The sequence below is a fragment of the Platichthys flesus genome, chromosome 8 (assembly GCF_949316205.1).
Source record: "Platichthys flesus chromosome 8, fPlaFle2.1, whole genome shotgun sequence".
Classification (NCBI taxonomy): domain Eukaryota; kingdom Metazoa; phylum Chordata; class Actinopteri; order Pleuronectiformes; family Pleuronectidae; genus Platichthys; species Platichthys flesus.
Genome location: NC_084952.1, coordinates 10,250,639 through 10,278,478, shown reverse-complemented (window position 1 = coordinate 10,278,478; position 27,840 = coordinate 10,250,639). Strand labels below are relative to the sequence as shown.

Below are 27,840 nucleotides of genomic sequence, written 5' to 3'. Positions count from 1 at the left end.
AACTCTGACTAAAAACTGCCTTTAATTTAAAGAATAAAGAAATAAAAAGTACTGCAGGTAAAGTTGTTAGCGAGCAGTTACCAGTTTACCCACTGTGTGTAGTTATGTTTCTGACCTCTTGGTGAGTGCAATTCCAATGTTCACTCTTTCTTTTTTTTAGATTTATTTCAGTTTCTCCTGAGATTAACATCTTGGTCTTCAGAGCTGCTTCACTATATCTGTTTGCAAACCTTATCTGCTGCTTGGTTCTGGTCGGGTTGTGTCCACTGAGGTTTTGGCTTTAACATCTGAAACATTGATGACTGTTGTGAGTCAGACGTCAAAACAGAGAGCTGAAAGAAAGGCTCTCAGATCTGAAGGGAATCAGGTGATTAGTCTGTCTGGGTTCTTTACCAACACTGACTCAAATTAAACTTTATTGATTTTCAAATGAAACATTATCACTGCATTTGATTAAATGTTTATGACAAGAATCTTGATAAGGGAATCTTAAAGGTAACTACAACTGTTGGGTTTAGAAAGTTTCAGTAAAATGGTAAGTAGGGATTAGTATGAGTAAGGTATGGAAGGCAAAAAAAATCTGATGCCTCACCTCCACACCTTCACCTGCCTGATATGATCATCTCACCATTACTTTTCATGAGCATGGCTAGCAGGAGCGCTTTAAGGGACTTTGAGGGCTCTAGGCATAAGGGACCAGGGGGGCTTTCATGGAACAAAACCCAAACCCCCATCACCACCAAGAAACACATGATACCAAACTACTTAATTCAAAGTACAGACACAGCGCAGACAAATCAACATCAGTAAAGTAAAGTGCAAACCTCCTCCACCGTCCTATCTGTCCTGGGAGAGGGATTCCTCACATTCGTCTCTTTCTAAAGTTTCTTTGTTTTTTCCCCTGTTAATGTTTTTTTGGTAGTCAAGACTGACTTTTGCCAACAGTACAAATGAATCATGCAACATCATGTGTCCAGAATGTCACTTAAGAACTTCTTCACCACATTCTTTCCCGGCATCTAGACTCATCAACTCCAAAACATCAACAGGATCCTTGTTTGGTAAAAACCAAAACCATGAAGTTTGTGAATAAAGTTGTTTGCTGGGTCTGGTCTCTCTTAGGTTTCCTCTCTGGTTTTGAAAATATGGTTCATGTGTGCAGTGTGAATGTCCCTCTGTTTTGAAACGGTATCCAAAACCCACCATAAGCTTAATTAGGATTAGAGCAGTGACTTTATTATCTTATCAATAATAGTCCGACACATTTTACATTTAGCTCTGTTAATCCCAGGATAAGTATTTATAATACAGAGACAAATATGAATTGGAACAGTATGTGTTTCTCACCACACTCTTGGCATCCTCTGTTTTTTTAATTCATGGCTTAAAGAGTGGAAGCTCCATCTTTATTTTAATTTTTTAAATAGCACAAAAGAAGAGTAAATTGGTTAAGCCTCGTCTGAGTGGGTGCTTGTGTGCGTCTGATAATAAATACAGAGATCAGAATCAGTCCGGATGGGTTCCACTTGGGGAGTGTCCAGACATGGTGGAAGTTATTAGCCCTCTGACTGATTATGAATATACTGGAGGAGGAGAATGATTTCATTTTTATGACTTGACCTCAGGGTGTGAATTATAAACAGCGACCAAACACACATGTGGGTGAACTCGTGTGTTTTGAATAAAACGCCAATTTAAAAGTTTAAATATAATTTTCCAGCAGGGTTCTGTTTTCCCGTTTTTCTTTCCACCTGAGAGTCGGTTTGTTTATCAAAAGCTCTGCCAGTGAGCGTCTCAGCCTCGGGTTGTTCGGTTGTTCTCCCTGTGATCACCTCTAATCTGCTTTAATACACCTGAACTCATCATTTACATATTTTCATGGAAAAAGTATAAACATTTGATGATGGCTCATAAAAGCAATCAACATAAATACAGGGTAATCACAACACCTCTGCGTCGCTGCCGCCGTCGTCCTCTGCGATTGCTCATTTTAAAAGTCGCGCAGCAGACTTGTCTTTTTAACTTAACTGCGGCGACTACCCTGTGGGCTCATGTCAGAGTTTCTCACAAAAATGCACAGCTGGTGTTTTAAGGTGTAACCACTCAGGAGACTGTTTTTTCCAAAGGTCTGTTGTTCGGGTAATAAAAATGCAGGATTAGTTGGAACAGACGGACAAAACAGAGAAAGGATCATTTGAAATTTAGCCAGCTTCGCGTGGCTGCACTTTTGGTGTTGCACCGATAATTCATGGATAATTGCTGCTTTTCAACCACCAAGCTGCAAGTTGCTCTCCTCTTCTCTGTTCCCATCTCAGCTCTGTTCCCATCTTTCTCTTCCCTCCACCTCTCTCGGCCCGCTCCATCATTAAATATCTCGGTCATGTCCTCAACCCTCCTCTGTCCAGACCTCCATTCATCATTCTCTCCCCTCACCGATTCCCTAATTTGTCAGCCAAATGCTTCCTTTGCTCACCCTGACACTCTCACTCGTTTAGCCTTTGACCTCTGACCCCTGACCATGCTGGAAACGCTACCCGGGGCAAATAAACACCCACTGCTTCTTCTGCTTCTCCAAACAACACAGGCTCTGATGCGTGTGCATACATTTGCTTTCAAGAGAGAGATTTGAACTTCCAGCTTTCAGATATATCCGTATGCTAATTGCAATATTTTACAGGCAACATTGGCAGTAAGAAATATAGATTCTACGATGAGTTTTAGCATTGGGGACAGTTAAAATATTAGGATTCCTGTTGATGATTTCAATTAGGCTTTAATCTGAAACAAAGCTCATACATTTAATCGTAGAATATGTAACTTTGGCCACAAAGGGGTAACAGCGAGGGATCATGGGAGTTTCTGTCATTGATTGCCAATGAAAATCGACCTGACCTGATGGAGCTTAAATCATGTTCTGGAATGAGGTTATGTGTTAAAGTTGTATTCACATTACGCAGCAAACAGCAATGAATAGTCACGATCCATCCTGAGTGAGCAATACAAACAGTGGAAGGAATAAACAGCTCACTTGCTAACTGGCTAGCAGTGTGTGTTTAATTTGTCATATGTTGTTTGATAGTGTTCTAACAGAAACAGGCAAAGCCACAGGTAAACAGGATATGACACAATTGAAAAGCGATCAAAACTAAATGTCCTGTTACCTTTAGGAAAATTGGAAACATTTTCTGTGAACGTTGTGGAACACGAGTCAACAAAATACATGTTAAATGAAGAAGTGTTTCATAATATAACTTGAAATGAGCTCAACAGACTGAATCTCACAGCACTTATAATGCACACTGCATTGCCCTCACATATCTTCCACTGTGCCTCATTAGTTAACACTATCACACGCCCTGGCTTCTATATCATGATTAACACTTGCTGACATCTTGTATGTTGATATCAGCTCTGCATTCGATTAATAAGAAGAGAAGGGAGTACACCAGGGATAACATCCACTGTGGACTCATGCTAATACATTAGTGCTGCATCAGTGAAAGCCCTTTCTATCACGGTGTCACCAATGTCACACCAATCTCCACAGAATGAATGTGCAGCCGCGTCAGCCTCAACCCTGAACCCACACGATGCAGGAAAAGAAAGCTTCCCATTCAATTACGAGGCCCCCGTGCTCCTTTGCACTCTGCAGAGCTGATAATGCAGCTACAGTACATGTCAAACCTCTCATTCTCCTGAAAGCTGGACATGGGAGGGATTATCCCACCTCCTAAACCGCACTGTGACTCAACGTCCCTTCGTCCACTTCGTAAAAATGTTATCCACATGTCCATTTCTACCCGCTCACAAGAGCACGGACAGGTAATAAATAATAAAATACAACCAATATCAACATAGTAATGGAGCAATGTGTATGTATGTTAACGTAATGATCTACAAAGCACAGTGACTGTGGAACCTATGCTGCTTTGTTCCACACTGCTCCCCCATGCTCATGAATTGGTTGTAGGTAAAGGCCGATATATGCTACTCAGAAATCCGTTACGGACGGGCGGACGGACGGATCCGACGGACTCTTTTTCATTTATGGTTCTCCGAAGGCTGTAGGTGCTGAAAACAATTCACTGCCAGAACAGTAGGTGGCGCAATTGAAGATGAGCTTAGACGTATGTAGAAGAAGTCCACGATTGATTATTTACCTCCTCCCGGCTTTCCTCACACACAGTGAACGATGGCAACTGACCAAGGCTGTGGATGGAGCTGGAGCTGCTTGAGATGGAAGAGGACGTCCTGTAACGTATTTTATGAGACGAGAACAACAACAGAAGAGGAGACGGAGGGAATGAGACAGGAAGTGCTCGGTCCGGAAACGTGAGATTCCGGGAAATGATGTCGTGCGGAAATGATGTCGTTAGCAGACCAATCACAGCCAAGGGCTATCCCTAGGCTCTCCGAAATGCCGACGGAGAGTTCGAAAAATCAGAGGTGCACGAAGAGCTTATCACGAGTAGCATATATCGGCCTTAAGTTGCTTGTGGCAGATCAAGAACGTGGCTTATGACTAGGCCTCAACGTTTTTTAATGTCAGATATGTATAGAACTCATATTGGGTTATAAAAAGGGCCATATCTTTATTGAGTTCTAGTAAATACAAGTACTGTGTGTCAACGTAGAAAGCAAACCTTTTACTCATGTCCTTCAAGAGTTTTCTTAAGTAAATTACCACATCAACTTGAATTAAAAACCGCAGCTGTTCACGAGCCACAGACCTTGTAGTTGTTGCCTTTGACACCATTGATGTGGTTTGCCTCTCTCCTTAAGTGCCCATGTGTTTGACCATTTGAAGGTCACACTTTGGTCACCAGGCTATACTCGTTGTCAGGTAATAACATTAGCACAAAGTGGCTGCAGCTAAAACAACAATATAAAAGCAAAACAACTCTTTGATTAGCCCTTCCAGTAACATCCGTAGCTGCAGCCCTGTTCTGCACCTAGGTCCAAAGTGTCCATGGCAATGAATTATTAGCTAAAGTGCTTCTAGATTTCACAACTCACAGAGGGAATTTGCTCGTAGAGCTGCGGTGGAGGGGAAGATATTTTCTGCTTGCCAGCGTGCCAGCTCCGTGCACTCTCTGACCTGATCTGGTGACCTGAGCTTTAAAAAGAACCTGGTTCACTTGAGTCTGTGCACTACATCTTCAAATAGAAACTTTCATTCTCTTTCTTTCTCTCCACCTCTCTCAATTCCCTTTTGCCCTCACACATACATGCATACTTTCCCACCAATAATTACAGTACAACAATAGTACTTATTCCCTGGGCGGGACCTTGAGCTTCCTGTGGTCACTTTAAATGTAGTGGCCACAGAGGTCAGAGAGCAGCATCTGCCTCTGATGGCATGGCTGCCTCTCGGGATGAGGCACTGCTGGAATTGCGGGCCAGACCTTTTTTGACTTGAAGCAGCCTGGGAAAATCCACTTGTCCTTTGCCCTGGTCGCTGTCATAAACCAGGTCCAGGATAGGATAAACAACTTCCAGAAAAAAAACACCAAAAAACTCAATCCTAATCTTCTTAAGCGAGTGGAAGACTAAGAAATATTAATTTATTGCTAGACAACAGACAAATTTAGAAGATGGCTTATTTTCTAAACAGCTGGAATTTTTGTTCAGTATTTTTTGTGTATTTTGAACTCTTTTTGTATTTTAAAATATTGTCATGATGCAAAGAAAAATACAGTTTATTACTGTCAGCAGAGTTAGATTCCTATAATGCCGAGACAAGCACGTCTCCATGCTCCAGATCCATGATCATCACTTATCAGAGAGGGCACCGGGGCCAATCAGATCAGTTAAGGGCATAAAGTGAAATAGGCCACAGGCACCCACTGAGAGCTTAGATAACATATTGCGCATAAACAGTCAATACCACAAGCTGTGTGTGTGTGTTTTGTGTGGATGTGAGACAAACGAAGTAAACACACACCCGAAGGTGGTCTCGCAGTGGACGGAGGTGTATCGACATTGCCAGTGAATATGTAAAGGCACTATTGACCTGAGGTTGAGCTCCATGGGCTTTCACAGTACTCCACCCAATGAAAAGTGAAAAGTATTGACACCATCAGTCAGTTAACTTAACTGTGAAAGCATGGAATTGTGAGAAAAGATCAGACAACCTTGTTTGAAGTGGATCGCTGTATCGGTCTCTCAGTTCTTTTGTTTGCCTCTCCATCTATACTGTTAAATAAATATGTTTATTGTTCTCAAGATACATTGCATGTGTACATTTTTGCATCGACTCAGCTATAAGGGGGACAAAATGTCAGTAAACTGTACTTTCCCACTTGGCTCTTGTTTATGGAATTCATTGTTTGTGTCCCAGTCTCAAAAATCAATACCACGTCTTTGTTTCTGCTGTTTTTCACTGGTTCATGAGATCGATGTTCTCTCTGAAGGTGCAGACACACAGTTTGACCGTTGGCATGATTAGAGTTGACATATACATTTGGACATTTGGACATGACCAGTTAGAAAACCATGAGTGACCGACTTCTTTTCATTCTTATCAAGCATCGAGAGGTAAAATAAGTGTTTGATGACATAACATTTGGAATGTTGCAGTCAGCCCCACTGCCACCATCGTTCAGCTTTTCCTTGATGTCTTTGGAGACCAAGTTCTTCCCCTCTTCCCCAGAGCTGGACAGAGCAGATCAAGGTCTCGTTAATGATGAACGCAAAAGACAAGGTTATTTGTAACAGCTTGGCCACACGTTCCGATTTCATGAGGACTACAGTGCAGATCTTTTTTGAACAATGGGCTAAACACAAAGATGTCATAGCTGGGTTGAGTCCTAATAAAGAGGAAACAAATCATTGTCTGTTTCTAAACTGTAGATAGTGAACAAACCTCATCCAGAAGTTAACAGAGAACTTGTCTATTCCGTCTTCATTTACTAATCAATGGCACGTGGCCTGTGATACTCTAGCTTTACTGACATGTAATATGACGAGATGGACAAAATGTGACGTTATAATTCTACACCATTTCTTGGATTAATTGATGCCCTTGTCCAATTAGCTGGTTGGGATCGCTCTCTTTTCAGCTGAAATTACACAGGTACAAAGTTAATATATGGTTAATTGTTAAATGACTAGAGGAGGTCTTTCCAAGTTTCCAACAAACGTCTAAGATTGTAGTTTGGGTATGAGATTGGACAGTTAATAAATTGTTCTGTGATGTTTTCCTCTCATTTCTTTTATCCCCTTATTGGAGCTACTCACTTCAATCTCTCATTCTTTGATTGTTCTAGATGAAGTCTAATCTCAGTTTCATTAGCTGAAATGTCAAGATATTAAATCACAAAGTGAAAAGGAATGAAAGTTTTCACAGACACACCTAACACAGCTCTGGCCCAGGGATGTCTTCCACATACATGACTCTGACTTGTGGCAATTTGGGAAAAGCTGGAGCTGGCCGTTTATTGATTTCAACTTAAGGGGAAAGACTAGAGGTGCAGTGATCCTTATTGATAGAAGTATTCCGTCTCAGCCCTCTTACACTGACAGATAAAAGTCCACGCTTTGGTATTGATTCAGGCAAACTTTATAATAAGTCAGTGATTATGGCAACATGCACCTAATATTGATGGTGTGCAATCTATCAATGTTTTTCCCCAGCATCCTGATTGGAAATCTCAGGTCCTGAGACGGGTTTTCAATTTCTACCTGAACGCGGCGTTGGGCTGCTCGTCCTCTGCTGAGAGTGATTTAAACACTCGGAACAAATGTCAGATCATTCTTCAAATCATTTGATTTTTGGCTTTCGGTTCCAATCACAGTTTTTACACCCTACAGGAATAAAACTCTTTTTTTTGTCCCCCGTCCACTGCACTTAAACTTTTAGTAATTAATTCATTGCATATCTTAAAGTTCTATTCAGCAGTCCTTGTTTTTCTACTGGCAAATACACAGGAGTATTTGATTATTAGCCTGATGTGGTTGCTAGATGTGAAAAACATAGGGTTGCACCTTCTTCGGCTCATCACGTCTACTACACGTGTCCCTAGTCCACAAAGTGTCGGACATCAGTCTTTCAAAATGAGCCAAATCCTTAGACTGCCATTTTTGGCAACGCTCCAGGCCTGGATTTGCTGATAGCAAAACTGCGTTGAGGTTTTTTTTCTTCACAGGCTCAACATGGTATCTTATTAGAACGGTGGGATTCTGCCCCTCCTTTCCACTCATACTGGATTGGAGAAATTATGTCGATTGTGAATCTGAGGAGCAGAGGGGGATTTTTAAAGTGTTGTGCCAGTTTTGAGAAACCTACATTAATCACTCAGTAGCTTTTCTGTCCTTTATTCATTTTCAGTTTTATTTTTTTCAAAATGTTTTTTCGGTTACGTTTAAGGGCCAATATAGACATTTTCTGTTGGTATTTGATCATAATAATCGTATTCATCAACAATTTAGAGATGATTTTGTGGTCAGTTTCGGTCTTTTGTGTGTTTTATATCTACGTGCAGACTACAGCCAGGGGCACAATGTGTTCGTCCGTACCAATCTTGTGAACTCAGTATCTTAAAGGAAATATCACTGATCTTGGTACAAACTTTCACTTGGACTCGAGGATGAACTGATTCAATTTTGGTTGTTAAAGGTCAAAGGTCGCCGTCATGTTGGCCTGACAGACCATGTGCCTGGCCTCTTTTGGAAGTGATCTCTGAAGTCTGCCTGTGGGGAGTTTCTTCAAATTTTGACCAGCCACCACTTGGACTCAAGCAGGGTCAGAGATACTGTGAGACAGAGTTTTTCAGAAAGACAAAAAAAAACATTTCCCTGCAGAGTTACAGTTTTATTCATTATTGACCATCAGTAAAAAGACCTTTGGAAAAATATGTGCTGTAGACATCTTTTGGCTTTTGATGCAATGTTATTTGCGTCGGAAATTTGCAACTGGAAGAGGGACAGGCTTGTGTTGGACTGAGACAACTATAAATCACCTCACATTTAAACCAGTATGCATGTAGATTTCGGTGCAGAGCCATCAGTACACCTCACAACAAAGTTTAACCTTATTTACATTCCTCATTTGGCTTTTGTCTGTCTTTCCATCTGTCGTTATCATTTAGATTTTGTGGGTTTGTCATCAACAGACACGCTAAAGACACTTTAACATCACTGCTTGGTTTCCACTCTGCTTACATATACATTGTCGGGTGTGCAGCTGAATTTTTGCACACACCCTCACTAAGATGCATACACAACACACACACACACACCTAGAACTCCCTGTCTGATGCTCCCCATGTGGACTTGGGTGAATTGACTTTCAGCAGCCACCTGTATCGGGGTTCATGGCCCAGGCCTGATGTGCTGTCACGGGGCTTTGATGCCTCATCATGTAACCTCTCTGGGACACTGGGAACACCTGTCCTTGCACTCATAAGGCATGCTAATACATGCGGACACATGGTGGCCCGCTGCCTGACCTTGCTGGGACAGCAGGAGTCATTGGAGAGACGCCCCCCCGACGGCCCTGCAGGACACACTGTGGCATATGCTCGCTCCGTATAGCTCTCAACATGCGTGGCATTGTCTAGTTGCAAGTGAGAAAAAGGTGCCTGAAGCTCAGGCACGCTTCTCCCACACTGCTAACAGCTCTCAGTCATAACTATAAAACACATATTTGAGCAGACAGGAGCTCGTCACTTCATGTCAGAACATATTCTTTAATGACATCACTTAGAAACAAGAGGACATTCCTTTGTTGTCAGAAACTGGTCAATTTATGTCGAGTTGATGATACAGCGTGTGAAGACTTTATTTTTGTTTACCGGTTGTGTTGTTATACTCTATTGTACACGCACATTTTTTTTTTAAGTTTGACAACTTGTGATTATAATCCACAAGAACACAACAGTGAAACAGCGCAACATGTTGAAACAACAACAGATCCTCTGCACCTGTCTCCTCTGACCATGCAGCTCAGTTTCTCCGCTCACAATCTCTTTCCAAATGCAGAGGCAGCGGACGTCTGAACACCCACCTCCCAGACAAACGCACAAACAAGAGCCCGCGCACACTCACTGACTTCCACGCACACAGCCGCCGCCCCACCGAACCTGGCTATCATAACCTCCACAAACACAGGAGTTTGCATGTGTGTTTATTTGTCTGGGAAGAGGGATATTATTGTCTGTCTCTCCCCTGCTCCCTCATAGTGCACTTTCTCAAGGTGCAGGGCTTGGTATCGCCATGGAAACAGCAAAGCGACCAGGAGCAGTAGGAGGAAGGAGGTGGCGGGCGGGCGGGGGGGAGGGAGTCTGGGGATAAGGGGAGAGGGGCGACGTGGGTGGTGATAGTGATATATGATGAGGACGTCCTCTGGTAACAGAAAGGCATGCTGGGTACATGGACCTGGGAACATGGCAGCATCTCTTCATGTTGTCTGAAGAAAGGCAAACAGGGTGTGTCTTCCTTTGAGAGGTGATTGTGAATGTTTGTGTTGCTGAGACAGATTGTGTGTGTGTGTTTCCAAACAGCCTTGTGAAGATCTTAAAACTCAGTGCCCAGGTGTGATCTCAATGCAAGATGACCTCTCATTGAACAACACACACACACGCACACGCACACACACACACACACACACACACACACACCTGTCTCTCCATCTAGATCTAATATCTAGATCGTCTTTATCTAAAGACCACTTTTTTTTAATATTTAATTTTAAAAGGTGGATTTGTTACACCTCCGTCCGTCTTCAGCTGCCCTGCACATATTTTTGCAGACATTTGCAATAATAACATGCCGTTTGATATTTTGAAATTAAATTAATAATTTTCTAATTTATTTCAGTGATGCTAAATAATCATCAGATTAAAATGGATTTGATTTGATTGACTACGTTTACGTTCAAGCGTAAATCATGGCTGCACGATTGAACAGACGTAAATTTAACTAAAATTGGCCTTCAGTACAGCATGTGCCTTCGCCAGGGCCCAACTGTGGCCATATAAAACCACATTAAAATCCATCTGATCGGAATTTTTATTTGTGTTTCCTAAAAACTGCACACACTCATAAATATGATCCACCTAAACAGGCCTGATCCACACCAAAATGTAACACTTTTTTTGTGTTACACCTCACCCCTCCTCAGTATTTCATCGATATTCCTCGAGTAGTTTTTTGCGTAATCCTGAAAACAAACGAATACAAATGAAAAACACAGCCTCTTTGGCGAAGAAATGAATTGATGGTAAAAGGCAATCCATTGCAGCAGAACAGCTCCTTTGACATTCCTGCCACTGCAAGTCTATATAAGATGATTTTTCACCTGAGATTGAGGTGGACATGTTCAATCTGCTCTCGAGAGCCTCTTGTGAAAGTTCAATTGAGGAATCCCTGGAGTTCAGCAGACTATTCTTCAAATTGAAGGGCATGCTCGTCACTGACTGAGGAAAATCTGAGTCTGAGGTGAAACCACATGAACGGCGCTGTTTGTTTAAATCAATCACTTGTTCTGAATAGATATCTTCAAGTATTCATTTTAAATTCGTGTCACAGCAAACTGTCACACTAAACCCCAGTTTGTTCAGTAGCATTACAGCTGAGTAGGGAGGTGGGGCTCAATGTGACAAGCTGAGAAATCTGAGGATTTTCTGCTTTTCTCGCTTTTTATTTAATCGGAAATTATAAAAAAAAAAATTGTCCTGGTTTAACAAGAAACTTGATAACATTGTAAATAAATTGATGAAATTGGAACAATTTATTAATGAATAGGCTTTATAAAACAGACTTTCCCCCATCTGTGTTAGCTGTTGAAATAAATTCAGGGGATTCAATTTTAGGCCTTAAATTCTCAGTTATGTTCAAATATTACGTCTTAATTACATTTAGATTGGTCTCATTTGGCTGTTCATTTAATGCTTCTTTCACTGCACTTAAACTGATTTTAATTTAAGAGAAATATTTTTGGGGCCTGTACAGTTATTATATCTCAGTGGAATATAAATAAGACCAACGTGGAACTGATACTTGTGTACAAATCACAAACATGATGACAACTGATGAAACATAACGTGGCGCTTTGCGGGTTATCTTCTATTTGGTAACTTCACCTTCTCTTCAGTTATGAAAAAAGTGTAAGTAATTCGTTTTGTCTGAGAGTCCCCCATATTTGACACATTGGTCATAGGTCTTTAAAAGTCTTAAATTTACTGCAAAACCCTGCAAATTATTGCAACTTCAAATCTACTTTTGACGAAAATATATTACTTTGAATGTTTTCTAATACAAACAATGAACATGAACAATTTACTGTGAAATTGTCATTTATACACAATGCAGCAGATGGCCAAACTGCTCCTGGTTAATGTGATGCAGAGCCGTAAGCTATAATCAATGGATAATTATTATTATCCAACCACAAATTAGACTCTTCATTTATATGTTAATATACCTGTAATTATTATAAATGTTGTCAGATTAAACTTTGAAACTGTAAGTGTGATAGGGGCTTTACAGCTTTTCTCCAAACACTGATTCCACAGAAGAAATGCAGGTCACCATTTGGCATGCTCTATTTGTATATGTTATTATTGTTGTTATTTTTACACCAATATGCTGTGTGTGTTTTTTCTGCAGTATCATTTGTAACCAGCCTTTAAATAGACACCATTTGCACGTCTGCGGAGCTCTTTCATTGCTCGGCGTGGCTTTGAAAAGTGAAAATGGACAGAAACCAAAGACTATAAATAAAGTCAAATCTTTTTTGAAATTGACGTCCTGCTAATTGGGACTCGACAGATTCACCCTTCATCGCTGGTTTTATCACATCAGAGATGGTGGAAGGTGGTTATTTGTCAGGTGTCTTAACAGGTTTATATCTCTTTCCCTGTTGTTATTATTGTGGTCTTATAAAAGGTAAAGAGTGATGAGAAAATACATGTAGTTTAGTGAACATCAGTTGTCGCACTTTGTTTATAAGAAAATCAGATTAGTGGTCAAGATGGTAAATGATGCGCTGAATGAGGACGGTGCAGGTTATGGAGCTTTTAAGACTCCTTGGTGTTTCTTTCCTCTGGCTTTAAATTGGACCCAAGGGCCCTGCAAGAGTGGGTGCGTTACCAGCAGTGAGCCACACGGGGCGCTGCTGCTCAGCCTTCACTGGGACGCTTGACGGGATGTTCAGAGTTTATGCAAAGGGCTGCAGCATATGAGGGACACACAAACACACAAACACATAAACACACACAATCACTCACACACGTACACACACAATAATCACTCAGACACACACACACACACACATACCTATCAATCTCTCACACACACACACACACACACACACACACACACACACACATACAAACCACTAACTCACTAACCCATCCTCACTCACTCGCACACACACACCTCTCTCACAGACACACACACACTCGCGTACACTCGCAGACACACTCACAGAAACACCCATTCACACACACACTCAATCAAACACACACTCACAGGAGATGTTAATTTCACTGCATGCAAGTGGAGGTGAGATGTCAGTATGAGGCCTGTCATCAGTCAGTCAGTCCGTTCTGTGTGTGTGTGTCTCTCTCTGTGTGTGTGTGCGAGTGTGTGTGTGTGTGTGTGTGCGTGTGTGCACGCAGAGCAGAGTCGGGGAGTTTTCAGAGCACCAACAGTGGGGGGAGCACGCGCAAGTGTGTGTTTGTGAGTGTGTGTGTGTGTGTGAGAGAGATAGAGAGAGAGAAAGGAGTTGAGAGAAAGAGAGAGACATAGAGGAGGAGAGAGTGTGAGTGTGAGTGGGAGAGAGAGAGAGAGAGAGAGAGAGAGAGAGAGAGAGAGAGAGAGAGAGAGAGAGAGAGAGAGAGGGGAGGAGAGCTCCGTCTCTCCCGGTGCACTTGGCAGTCTAGTTGCGGGCTGCTGTGCTGTTGCTGTCGTGGCGTGGCTGGTCGCGCCAGGCGGGGGAACTTCACCACACTGGAGCCCGGAGTCCCACTCTCTCACCTGCGCAGTTCGGAGCTGCCATGGGTCTCTCGCCTGGATTTACTGTCCTGATCCTCCTGCCGGCCTTTCTGCTGCACACCAGCGGCCTTTACATCGCCAGTAGCGTCGGTAGGTACAGCCCGGGGGCAAACGTGCTCAGTGTTTATGTTGTTGTTCTCCGTGTGTCTCTCCTCCACCGGCGGGGCTCCTCGCTGCGCGCTCTCACTCAGTGGGAAGTGGAGCCGAAGCGCGCACAGAGCCGCACACACACACACACACACACACACACACACACACACACTGTTCGGCTCCTGCGTGTGTTTCTTTTTCTTTTTCCTGCAGTTCTTTTAGAAACAACATCGCAGGACGCGCTCGTAACTTCTGTGAGTCCCGCTGCGCCTCTCGCAGGGACTTTCCCCCTCGAGGAGCCCGAGCAGCGCTGGGATGTTGCTCTCTGCCCCGTCCGGGGGAACGTGCCGGCCGGGGTGTGAGAGGGCATCAGACGCACCGGTGCTCTGCCGGCTTCTTGCAGGGGAAGTAGCAGAACGTGTCCGGTGCGGCCGCTGTCGCATCTTATCGACCTGTCACGGGACGCTGGAGTCGGATGTCACCTTATCGATCACACGCGTTATCAGATCATCCCTGTAACATGGGAGCGCGAGATGCATCAGCAGCGTGTGTTTTTGTATCTGTCAGCAAACTTTCGAGATCAGATATGACAGATTAATATCCTAATAAAATTATATAATAATGATAATAATACCGAATGCACCTGCAGAGTAAATGCAAGGTGATAACATAACTGTTTCTGAGTCTGACGCTCTAAGTGGACTTGGCTGTGTGTGCCTGGGTTAGTGCGTGTGTGTGTCTGTGTATATATGTGTGTGTGTGTGTGTGTGTAGCATCTGCCAGGTCGACTCCGTAACTCACGTGTGTTGTGTTTCCACCGTCACATGTGAAAAAGAGACATGTCCGTCGGATGCATGAACCGTCTTATACAGTTAAATCCCAAACATCTATCTTTTACTCACAATGTGGTTAATATGTTGTCATTAAAATGCAACAATAATATCCTACTGCTGGAATGAGGACGGGGCAAATTATTACAAAGTATGTGCCAATGTGAATCATATGAATAAAGGCAGGAGGAGGGAATGTCCGTCTCAGTTGTGCTGTCAGTTCTCTCTCTGATCCGTCGGAGTGGAGGTTATAGAAATCTTTCCTCCTGCACGGAGCAGCCTGCCGGTGAGAGAACAGCGTGAGAAAACCACAATTAGCACCTTGATCCTGTGCTGGCTTTCCTGTTGACGGTGGAAGGGCACAGAAGGTGTTGGGAGCGCAGCGCTCTGCTGAGGCTGCCGTTTGCAAACGCACTCTGCCGTGCACCAGGGTCGCTTCTGGGTTCATGGGTGGGGCTGTGTGGTGTGTGTGTGTGTGTGTGTGTGTGTGTGTGCGTGTGAAATTATAGTGTGAAATAATTGTGTTTTTATTTCTTTTTACTTGTAATTGTATTCCCTGTGAAGCAACTTAGAGTAAGAAATAGATGATTCCATGGCATATTTGACATTTTTCTAATCCCCCTTTTTCTTCACACTTCTTTTTTCCATCCTCCTCTCACCCTCTCTACCCATGATTCCACATTCCCCCCCTCTCTTTCCCATTGTTCTTGTATGACGTCTTCTCCTCTCCATCCTTTGGTTTCTTTTCCTCATCTTCAACCCTCTATTATTCTTGCCTCCCACCCTTTCCCACATTTTCACCTCTTACTCAACACTCTTTCCATCTCTCTCACCTGCTGCTCTCTCATCCTCTCCGCTCCTCTCTCACCCATTGCCCTCTCCCTGTCCTCCAAACTGTGCTCTTCCTGCAGACTCCCTGCAGCATGTACTGGGGGAGTATGGACTGGTGAGGCCAATCAGTGTGGACGCAGAGGGCCGCTTCCTGTCGCACGCCGTCTCGGCTGACCATATGGCAGGAGGGCAGTCCCGTAGGCGCCGGAGGAGGGAGGTAGGAGTAGGCAATGATGAGTGGGAAGGACCACGAGGAGTCGAGGAGGACCAAGAGCCCGTGGGCCGTCGGGAAAGACTTTACTACAATGTCACCGTCTTCGGCCGGGAGTTCCACCTGCGTCTGCGCCACAATGCCAGGCTGGTGGCCCCCGGAGCCAAGATCGAGTGGCGCGATGGCAGCGACAGCACTCGGCACTCTGAGCCACTGCAAGATGAATGCCTGTACGTGGGTGACATCCCCGACACACCAGGAGCCACCGTGGCTATCAGCAACTGTGACGGCCTGGTGAGTGATCAAGCTGTGTTACCTGTGCTCCTTATCTCTCCGGCTCGTGTTCACTGTGTTCGCTGTGCAGGTGTTTGCTGGAGGAGAATCGGTGGCGAGTGTCTGAGTTTGTGGGGGAACGCCGGGTTAGGAACACGTGCAGCTAAAGCGAGAGACTCTCTGTTTGACCCCAGCGCTCAAAGGTCGTCTGCTCTCGGGGCTGCCGTGAGAAATACCTGAGTCATGTTTGAATCCCTGTTTCCTCGGCCCCTTTCACGTTACTCATGGGAAAAGGGAGGAGTGATTATTAGCACACTGATGTTTCACGGGTAGTTTCAGTGGGAATGACTTTATCTCTGCACAATGCTTTCACAATTACACAGACCCAGGTACCATAGACATGTAATAATTCAGATTGAAGTTTAGTGCATTGATTAATAAATATATGAATCAATCGACTGCTAATTAAACATTTCTGCAAATATATCCTATACCCATATTTTTGAGTTTGAACTAATGTAATGTTAAACTACTTGCAAATAGTTAAAGTTAAAGCTTTGTCCTTTTTGGTTATTTATTCAAGTTTTAAAAAACACTTTAGCCATCACAATCTACACTCCTACACCTGTTTGTTTGTAGTTAACCTCAACCTCCAAAACTAATAATTAAACAAATTGATTTATCTTATATTTAAATATATTGCAATTTGATGTATATTTGGTTTATCAATAAGAGGGTTTGTGCGGTTGACTAAACACTCACGTAACCTTATAACGATTGAAACAATGATAATAATAATAATCGTTTTTATATTAATAAAACATGGCTCTGGTTTCTGTATCAGTTTTGCTATCAGCAGATTCAGAATTGAATCAGAACTGCAAAAAGTGGGTTGGTCCATTTTTATAAAGAGGAACAATTGAATTGAAAACCGACATCATAAATTATTGTTGGTTGAGTTGTTAATACTTTTTAATAGAGCTGATGCTGTACTGAGGGAAATGAAAAGAAATGATGGAAATTTGGGGTTCAGTTTCTTGGCCATAAATTGCCCGAGGGCACTTCAACATGCAGCCTGGAAGGGTTGGGGATCGAACCACGACCTTTCGATCAGTGGACGACCCGCACTATCTCCTGAGCCACAACCGCCTAAGACAGTTGGCGAATGACTGTTGGCAGTGGAGAGAAGTGAGATGTAGAGTGTGGTGAAGACTGTGCACAGGATGAGAGGATGCAGACAACTACCCTAGGAATAGGGGGAGGGGGCACGTGTGAGAGAAGAGCCTCAGGGCAGAGGGGAAAAGTCAAGTAAATAGGAGTCAAAATGGGCAAAGGATGTATGCGGGGAATGATGAGATTAGGGGGGAGGAGGACCCCTGATTAGGAAAAGTGTTCATTAGTCAGCCACATCAACCCGCCATTGGAGCTGAGTAGCAGCAACTGGATCTGTTCAGGGTCGAGGACACTGGGGACTGAGTGAGCAGCTGAGCGAGCAGGCAGGGAGCCAGGACAGCACAGGCCTGACATGCCCACTTAGTCTGACATCAGTCAGAGACAACTCTGCTGCTGCTGCTGCTGCTGCTGCTGCTGCTGCTGCTACTGCTGATGCTCACTCCAGCGGGTCACTGCAGGTCCTAAGCAAGGAAAAGTTACCGTTGGATAGTCACAGATAACAGCTCACCGGTCAGCACTGGTCACTGGTTTGTGGAGTGGCTAACCAGACTGCCAGGCAGGCCAAGACTCACATTGACATATTCACACGTCAGCAAGTCTGTCTCATAACAATTAACTCTCATATACACATATTTGCAGTTCAAAATGTTATGTCCATTATATAATTGTCTTTAATCCTAGAAATCCCCTCCCGATGTGACACCAGTTCAAGCACGAAATCCACAGTTCTTTCTTAAAGGTTCCAGTGCAGGTCTGACTACCAGTAGGGCTGTGGAGCCGTGTTAGTTCAAGTGTGTTCCTGGGTCGCTTGTATCATTAACACAAAGACGTGCAGTCTCAAGGTTATTATCCATCGTGAGCTTATTAAACTAACTGTTACCACAGACGTGATCTCTTGATCGTGATTGGACCAAATTGGTCACTTGACACATGCAGTTGGAAGATTATAAAATGTGTTTTCCACGTTAAGGCTTCCCCTGACTTTGCCCCAGCATGATTTACATGTTATAGTGTTAATTGTGTAATGAAAAATTACAGAGTTGAAAGTAATGAGAGTTTAACATTCTGCTCGTGCACTGGTGACAGCCGGGGCATCGTCGCTCCATCATCCTTTATCGCCATATGAGGATATTTGTCAAATGGCTTCTGATTCAGAATTGTTAAACTCCTTCAGTCTAACACTTATAATAGAAAAGTGAATGTGAAAACATAAGCGTCTTGGATTAACGATTAATACAAATGTTCATGTGAGTGAGACAAACTTTTAATTGTCCTTAAAAACTTATAACATCTAATGATGGTTTAATTAACCTGCCTAAAACACTCCAATAATCTCATTAGTGATATTCACTCAATTTCTGTCTCTCTGCTCTTGAACAGCTCTCGTCATTGCTGATCGATTCTTACAACCTCCTCTGACACGCAGAGAAATGCAGCCATATTCTGTCAGCCTCCTGTTAGCCCTGCCCATGTCTGCCTTTTTAAACCCTGTAGCCCACCTCCGCCCCACTGTGCCCACTTCCTCAGGGACCCAGACACCTGGTCTGAGCCTCTGATGCCCCCGTGTTCCCGTTTACAGCCAAGAACATCTTGCTGGCTCCGATCCAGAGTATGTGATGACAGGAAGAAGGGAAAGAGCCAAGAAAGGGGCAGACAGGGTTCAAACTACAAAATACAACAAAAAAAACATATTCATTTACAGGCAGAGGAGGGGGGGAAGTTTAGAGGGCAACGTGTAAAGATTTGAAGAAGTAAATAACCAAAATAAATAAGAGAGGAGGCGAAAGGAAAATCTTTCAATGGACAAATTACCTTTGGAGGGAATATGGATTTCTGTGACCAGAAGCTGCTGGTTAGGTCTCTGTGTGGCTGAGAGGAAGATGTGCACTGTGTGGTGTGAGAAACCTGCGAGTGTGTTGGGTCTTTGTGTGTCTGGTTATGCTAAGAGGTCCTACATGGGTGCCAGGGAAATGAAATTAAACTGCTGCTAAGACTCTGTTTGTGTGTGTTTGTGTGTGCAGGGGGCAGAATGGGGCACTGCATGGATCAAACAAGATAATAACTCCTAAGCAGGAGGTTTCCACTTCATGCAACGGTGTGCACAGTAGTTTGATGTGTGTGAATATTTATTTGTGCATGTGCGCCGGGTTTGGATGTTTAATTATCCTTGTTGTGTATTCAAATGTATACAAATCTGAGATATGCAGGTCTCTCTGACCTCGCCGGCGGTCTCTCCCTCAGCCTCACCCACAGTGTTTGCTCAGAGATGTGGGGGCCGGTAGTTGTATTGGCCTGTTTCTGTGCACATGTGGGTGTGAGGTCAGTTGTATTCATGTGAGTGTGTCTTTTGGGGATCTCATGTGGAATGTTGTCTGTCAGCCGAGCTCCTGCACTTTGCAGACGCTTCAGAAGTTGTAAATTACTGCTCCCCCCCCCCCCCCCCCCCCCCCGGTCATTGTGAGACACTGAGGGAAGGGAAGTGGGGACTGTCACACTTCCACAGTCAGAGAGCAGTGCTGTCAACATGATGCATTCATTTAAACTCTGGATCATCGGTTTTCATCATATAAATCACTGCCGCAACACTTTGAGTTTATTTAGTTTTATTCTAGTTTTTTTTCCAGTTTTCATCAGTGATCTTAGTCTCATTTTCTCAAGCATTTGTAGTTATGATCTCTTCAATTCGTTTTGAGGCCACAGCTGTCGTCTTCTGTGTGTATACTGTAGTTACCATGGCTACAGGTGTCACTGTGCTCTGCAGTAGTACAAACCGAAGGGCCGGCCACTAAAAACAACATCGATGATAACTACATGATTTCATCAAATGCAATTCAAAGGTTCAATATTCATATTGAGTTAAATTTAAAGGGGCACAATGAGGAGGTAAAGCACATGACTGACTGAACTCAGACTTCTAAAACGATTTTCAGCATTTTGTATTTAGTAACCTTCACTGAGCAAAAATTCATAATATGACATGATCATTATGATAATTATTGATATGGACTGAAATTAAATAAAATGTGTATATATTCTTTGGCCATATTGTCGAACCTTACTCCAAATATTACTGCAGCTGCTCTGGCTCTGTCCACTGCAGAGCAGAGAGTTATTCAGAGGCTTTATTCACCCAGTTGTTTATTAAAATTAAAGTTTATTTAGGCCTAGCTTTAGTTTGAGAAGTGACACGATATCGTCTGATCAGTTCGTTGTTCTGGAGCTCACTGGAATTCCTGGAATTTATTAACACCACGTGATAAAAATTAAAAATATCAAACTCAAATTAATGGTAATCCACAACAACACTTAGATTAGAAAAGTGACGTCAGTTTACCGTTTAAAAACTGTCCCTGTGTTGCCTGCATGTTCTTGCAGTTTTGTCTGTTGCTGCCTAGATTGTTGATTAATCTATGAATCTCCATACTCCTTCATCAAACACATACTGTGTAACTTTGCACGGTGTCTGTTAATAATGACAGTGCAATAGGTCAAGATACAAAATCATATTGTGAACAGCAGAGCAAACCTGTGTAATATTGTTTGACAATTGTAAATAGTTGTGTTGCAGGATGAGAAAGATGCACGTTGTACTCTTCCACACTGCCTCCGTCTCTTTAGTCTGAGGCCTCCAGTCTTCCAGATGGGCCACAGCGCCTGAGATAATAAGAGGGTTCTGACAAATGGCAGGGCCCCTTCGGGTTACCGTGGGAAAAGAGGGTCACGCAGGTCTATGGAGCCAATGGGTGTGCACCCAGTCATCTTTATTTGTGTAGCGGAGGAGGTGCGCTACCTGTCATCTCGGGGTTGGCGCTTAAAATCCAGGTGGACGCTCACCTGGATGAGAAGGCACGTGTTGCCACAGCACACTGTGTGGGAAACATGTGGTCCAACACACAGATCTGGTTGCATGGACACACAGCGGCCCTGAAGACAGAGCTCCCCTGAACTATCTTTACCTCGCTCCACGACAAAAAGCCTTGCACACATTTCTCTCACTGCCTCCACCCCTCGCTTCTCTCGCTCTTTCCTCACGCTCCTTATCTCCCTGTTCCTAGGCCAGCAGCAGCAGCAGCAGCAGCAGCAAGCAGGAGAGCTCTCCTAATGATGGTATTAAAAGAGTCAGGAAAATGACAGAGAAAGAGAAAGAAGAAAAATGTGGCAGACAGCGTTTTGCTCCCCGACACCCACAGATTCTCAGCTCTGGTGAAAAAAAAAGAAAAGAAAGAGACGGCAAGAGACGGTGCTCCTTTAGTGATCAGCCTTTGTCTGTTTTTAGCAGCAGCTCTTCTCCAGAGCATTTGATCAGACAAGTGGTGTTGAGGGTTAACCGTGTTGCCCGCTGTCTATGCGGAAAAAAAGTTTGGAGCCAAGAAGCGAGATGTATGAAACCAGGTGCAGTCTTATACTTGTTATCTGTAAAAATTGAAGATTGTGTTTTGCTGGCAGGTAATTAGACTGGATTCCTGTGCTGGTGTTGCCCTTTGTATATTCTGATACGCCATATTTATGTATGGCTGTGCGCCTCAGTGTGTGCATGTGTGTTGTTAGTGCACAGCGGGAAATGGTCTAACCTGGTGCTGTTGTTTTGTTTCCTTCATTGAAAAAGAATCTGACATCGGCAGCAAGGAGAAATGCCAAGGCACCGACAGCAGTTTTATTTATTTCATTCCTGTGGGTGGGTGCTCGGAGGTAGCATGATGGTGTTGTTATTGTAATATGACTAAAATTAGAAAGATTGTAAAGTTGCCTCAACATCACAACGCTATTAAACACAGACACACACTCCCGTGCCAGCGGAGAGCTTAATCATGTGCGAGTGTGTTGACAGAGGGGCAGACCAATCACGATAATAGCCCCAGAACTACACTAAATACCAGCGACACGGACACTTACCACAGCCATGCCCCTGGAATACGCTCAGTCATTACCGCCACATTAGGAGTCAATAGAGAGGGCCGCCCTGGGCTGAACCGACCCATCCATCCATCCAGCCAGCCCGGCAGTTAAGCTTGGTCAGGCGTGGCAGCTCTCCGGGCCCTACAGCGTGTTATTCCACCGCGGGTCACACGATAAGCAGCTCTCAACAGTAATCAGCTCAAATTGAAATGATGACATCAATTACAGCACGGCGCACAGCTGTTATTGACCCCAGCCCTCACTGGCCGATGGAGAAGGCTCTCTGTGTGTAGAGAGAGAACGAAACCCAGTGGAGGGGAGAGGATGGAGGGGTGAGGGTGGAGGAGGAACTGCAGGGCCGCAGAGAGGGCCGGGTGTCGGGAGGCGAGACTGCTGAGGCATGGTATGAATGGAGAGAGCGAGCGAGAGCGAGAGAGAGAGAGACGTGTTCTCGGTATCTGATTGCAGGTTCCACCCCGCAGTGTAGCTCCACTCAAACACACAATTACTCAATCGAGAGCTATTATCAGACAGAGAGAGAAATGGAGGAAGAGAGGGAGTCAGGCAGAGCTTTCCCATTCGGAGGAACGCCGCGCAGAGCAAAAGAGGGCTTTTACCAGAGCTGTGATTACTGCCACTCACTCGGTGCACTTAACCAGCTCCCTTGCCTCTCTTTCCTCTCGCTCTCTGTCACTCACAGAGTGCTGGCTCAGAGCACACGCTTTGTCTGAGTGGCTGAAATAACAGGATTCACGTGGAGGGGGCGGAGGGAGGGGGGAAGACATCAGTGGAACCCCGATGATTACAGGGAAACACCTCTTAATGTGGTGATTACGGCAGGTTATTTTGATCTGATCGGCTGAATCACAGTGGAGCTTTGTACCTGGACTGTCACAGTGAAACGTGGGTGTCGAGCCTCCTCTGATGTCATCCAGACTTTATTATATTAATCCGAGAGATGGCCAGTGAATAGTCTGTGTGTTGAAATGCAGTTGTTAGTTTTTACAAGGCCGGGCCGTGTCACAAGGTCACATGATGAAAATGACTCCATCTCAGAGTTGAGATGAGGGAAGGCAGGAAATTAGGTTAGAATGAAAGAATAAAACAAAGTTATACCAGGTTTCTGTATGTTAAATAGATGGATGTGTACTGTAGCATGTTCTCCATGCACAGGGGCGGATCAAGGATTTTTCTTAATTGGGGGCCATAAAGAAACTGCAATTTATCAGAACCAATTATAAGTCAGAAAGCCGTGCACATCTCCAGGGACAGGACCACTTCACAGATTTTAGCTGTGGCCACTTCAGGTTTTTAATTCAACACACAGTGATCCATAGGTTAAAGCAAACATCCACTCTTGTATGTTAAATATAAACATAGTACAGTATTGGACAAAAATATGAATGGGCAAAGCACATTTCAAGGTCAGAATAAAGCAATCCAACCCACTAGGGCCGGCACATTTTGCAGAAGAAGTCATCACAGGGGGACTTCTTCGGTTGCAGGGACAAAAATATAATAAATAAAACCTGCGCCATCCAGATCGGCCAGGGTAGTATAATGGAAACAACATTATTCTGCACAATCAATGGAAATAAAATTAGTAATAAAGAAGAAAATAGACCAGGCCTTGTAGGACAATTTTTCTTTCCCTCCCAGTCGCCAGCACTGCGCCTGTCACTGAGTCAATCAGTCAGTCAGTCAGCCCGGCAGGCCGCGGGGTCGTGCAGGAAACGGATCGATGCTCGCCACATCAGCAGTTCTCCAGCTACCAGGCCTCAGCAGCCTCTTTGGTTGATCTTGGAAACAGGGCGGGACATCCTACTCCTCATGTTCCGGCACCTTATCAAGCCCGTCAGCCGGCCTGCCCACCGCTGACCCCCGGGCCCACGTCCCCCCGCAGATGTGCCATTTGACCCCTCCCAGCCACCGCACGCAGGTGGCTCTGCATACTCTCAAAGCTGCCACCCGTCTGAACGTTTTCCCCAAATAACCCTCACAGACAAAAACACAACATGAGAGAGAGGAGCAGACCGAAAGGAGGGAGCGTAGGGAAGGAGGTTAGATGGAGGAGAACAAGAGTAACACATCGGGGGAGGGAGGCGGAGTGAGGTGGAATCTCAATGTGCCCAAACCTGAGAACAACAGCAACATCATAACTGTCACCACCTGCTCAGCGCATGAAGAATTTTATTTTTATTGTCTCTTCGTCTAGTCGGAAGTGACTTCCCTGGATTTAGAGAACCCTCTGTCAATTGTTTTCACTGCACAAGTGCATAATTGAACCCCCTCACCAAGATGTGTACATTTTACCCTAGCTTGATCTAATTACTTGTATTTGTTCTCCCTCTGGGTTGATTGTTTATCTGTCTGGTTTGTGTTTTCTGTTTGCATGTTCCCTATTGGAGCAGAGGCTGCCTGTCTGTCTGCATAGACAGTATCAAGGGTTGGAAATCATTTTCCTTGCTGCAGCTAAGCAGCAAGAATCGCACCTCACAACAGAAACTCACACCCTCCTCATCCTACTAAGGCTGCCTTTTTAGTTTTTATGCAATAGGGAAATAATCACCTTTTCTCTCCCTGTGTTTTGTGTTTGGGGATTTGCCAGTGCACAAGGACCATGGGAATCGTTAGTGTACCAGCGCATGTACTATATTATATAATAATATATTGTCTTCTAATAACTGACTCTGTGGGGGCTGGAGTGAAGCAGCAGATACAAAGAAACACATCTTGCACTTTGATCACTGGGACTGATCGTCTGCCAGTGTGTACAAGGAAAGCTTTGGATACTGCCTTACAATTATATAATCTGTTTGCCAAGATCTAATGGAGACTTTGAGATGACCTTGCCCATGTATAGCTCTGTGCGCGATTCAGTTACTGTAGAGTTGGGCTTCCAAGGTGAGATGGATGTATCCTCTGTGTCAGGGACCGGACCAAGCAACAGCAGAGAAGGGAAGTTGCCATTAGTAGTTTGGAAAAAATACAACACAGTAACAAATTCCATGTACGTCAGTATTTGTTATAACCTCTAATTATGTTTTTCCCAGTTCAATTTTTTTTCTGTGAGTGCAAATTTATAATGTGATCACAGCAAGTGCAGCTTGAATCTAGAATGGCACTCAGCCACACAGCCAAGGCCCAACAGTCCCATTTAATTCAATCAAGCTGCACCAAATTGCACACACTCATAGATATCAGTTTCATATTTTTTGAATCGACATCGAAGTATTACTCTTTAAGAAATCAACAAAAAATGTCCTATCACACAATGTGGAAAGTGGAAACAAAATCCTAGATCTGGATCCGTACCAAAATGTGACGGGTTCATTCCCGACCCCTCCTGCATCCTTCCACAAAATGTCACTGTAATCTGTCCAGTGTCCAGAAGTGTTTTCATAGTCCAGCTCAGAAACAACCAAACCAACAGTTATTAGTAGGATCTAAATTAAATCACGATTTCTGTTGAGCTATAAGATTAAATCTTTATGAGAAATTCACTAGCAAACTGACCAGGAATTATTTGAGCAGAAAACAGAAAATATATTTAAATAAGAAAATGACACACACAGTGAATGAACTGAAATATCGTATCCTGTTAGTTTAAATCCATTTAAATCCCACGGTGTGAGATGTTTGTGTCGTGTGTCAGATACATTCACCAGTTAAAATCTCTAATCTGTGATTATTTCTAGAAGCATCATATTTTCCATTAATAAAAAAAAAAAACAGCATGAATGATGTGTTATTGGGGGGGGGGGGGGGCCAGGATAGTGCATAGAAATATTATTTGTTACAGGAGTCGCTGCTGATTCCAGGAGGTATTTCTAATTAGTGGGGAAAGTTGATTCTGCATTCACTATGATAATACTTAAAGGGATAGTTCACCCAAAAAAATGTATTTCATTATCTACTCACCACAAAACACTTTAGGAGTTTCATGGGTAAATTGTGTTGCAGACAAATCCAATACAATTGAAGTTAATGGGGACCTCCTCTTCAGACGTAAAAAACAACAGAATACAAATATTTAATCCCTCCATACTGCTCCTGTGGTGTCATAAACCAAGCTATCGCGAGTTCTCCCGATAGCTGCAGTTTCTGCAGCAGTAACTAGGAGGATATCAGAAAACATTTAGGCTGAGAACATGGTGTTAATGACCTTGTTTTGAGTCAAATGTGAATATCGGGGCTTGTGGACACTTGGATGACACCACAGGAGAAGTATGGAGGAAACATATGTTTTGTTACTGTTGTTTGTTTTTACTTTTAAAGAAGTTCTTTGGCCCAGTGTGTAAGTCTGGACCTGTTATTTTGGTCCTGATCAAATGGACTGAACAAGCTTTAAAAGCCCCTCATCTGTTACATTTCTGTTATAAGTGCAACAATAAGATGACATTTCTTATTGAGGAAAAGTTCTGTCTTGTTGGTAAGGTTTACTGAGCCAGCGTTTCTTGCGAGAGTCAGATGCAAGCCCCCATATTGCTTCTGCTCTGCTGAAGTGTCCTTGAGCAAAGGTCCTCTCCAGCCCCAAGCTGCTGCTTGTAGTCGGCCCTGACCTCTGACCTTGCTAGAAAGAGGAAAGAAGAGCCCAGCGGGGATCAATAAAGAAGCATGTTTATTGTAAAGCTCTTTCCTACTTAACAGTGTATGTGTGTGCATTTGAACAAGTGCTGTCTTGGATCTGCTAAAATGAGATATCTGTGACTGTGTGGTTAAAATAGGAGTGAGGAGTGAAAGGGAAACATAAGTGTCTATTATTGGTTATCTTTATGGCCCTCGACAAAATTGTGCTTCCTCGTACGCAGCTTCCATCCTCACACACCGTGCACTCGCACACACACACAGCTTCTCTTAGAGTGCAATGATTGACAGCATCACTTGGAACACAAAGGGATTTTTCTCTCTCACCAGCTAATCCCTGCCTCTCTGTTTCACACACACTGACATTCAGACACAGACACACCGGGGAGATGAGACTTATTGTCAGGTTGTGCTCTATCACCGCATTTCATTTATAATCCTCTTTCTCCCTCTTCTACCTACTCCCACCCGCTCCTACACACACAAACGTACACACACACACACACACACACGTCCACCATCACCCAACTGTCCCATAGCAGTGATCAGCCACACAAGTCCCCATTGTTGACAAATCAGGGAGACAGGCTGAGGGTTGAGAATGGAGGGAGAAGGCTGGAGGTGGGGTGGATGAGATGAGGAAAGAGATGCAGTTGAAATGAGGTAGAGCAGAGAGGAGAGGCTAACGGAGGAATAGAACAGGGGGGATGATCTTTTCTCTCCTCTCCTCTCCCAGCAGCAGCAGCAGCAGCAGCAGCAGCAGGGTGTGTGTACGGTGGCAGGGCGGGTGTGGCTGCAGCTGACTCTCATGTGATGTGACAGGGCCCTCTCCTCTCTGTCCTTTTTGCTGGTGTGTGACAGCAGGAGGCTGCCATCCACCTCCGTCTCTCTCCCGTTCCGTCTCTTCATTTCTCTCCCCGGTTAGGTGGGGGGGGGGGGGGGGGGGGGGGT

The 27,840-nt window shown here is 44.0% G+C and overlaps 1 protein-coding gene across 1 annotated transcript in view; it reads left to right on the top strand.

The window, feature by feature from the left end:
- The first annotated feature begins 13,769 nt into the window (after window positions 1–13,769).
- Window positions 13,770–27,840, top strand: part of LOC133959067 (A disintegrin and metalloproteinase with thrombospondin motifs 2-like) — a 108,432-nt gene continuing 94,361 nt past the window's right edge. Inside the window, exons 1-2 of the mRNA XM_062394152.1 lie at window positions 13,770–14,088; window positions 15,830–16,254. Coding sequence (XP_062250136.1) covers window positions 14,001–14,088; window positions 15,830–16,254 — 513 coding nt within the window. The 5' untranslated portion in view covers window positions 13,770–14,000. The remainder of the gene's footprint in view (window positions 14,089–15,829; window positions 16,255–27,840) is intronic.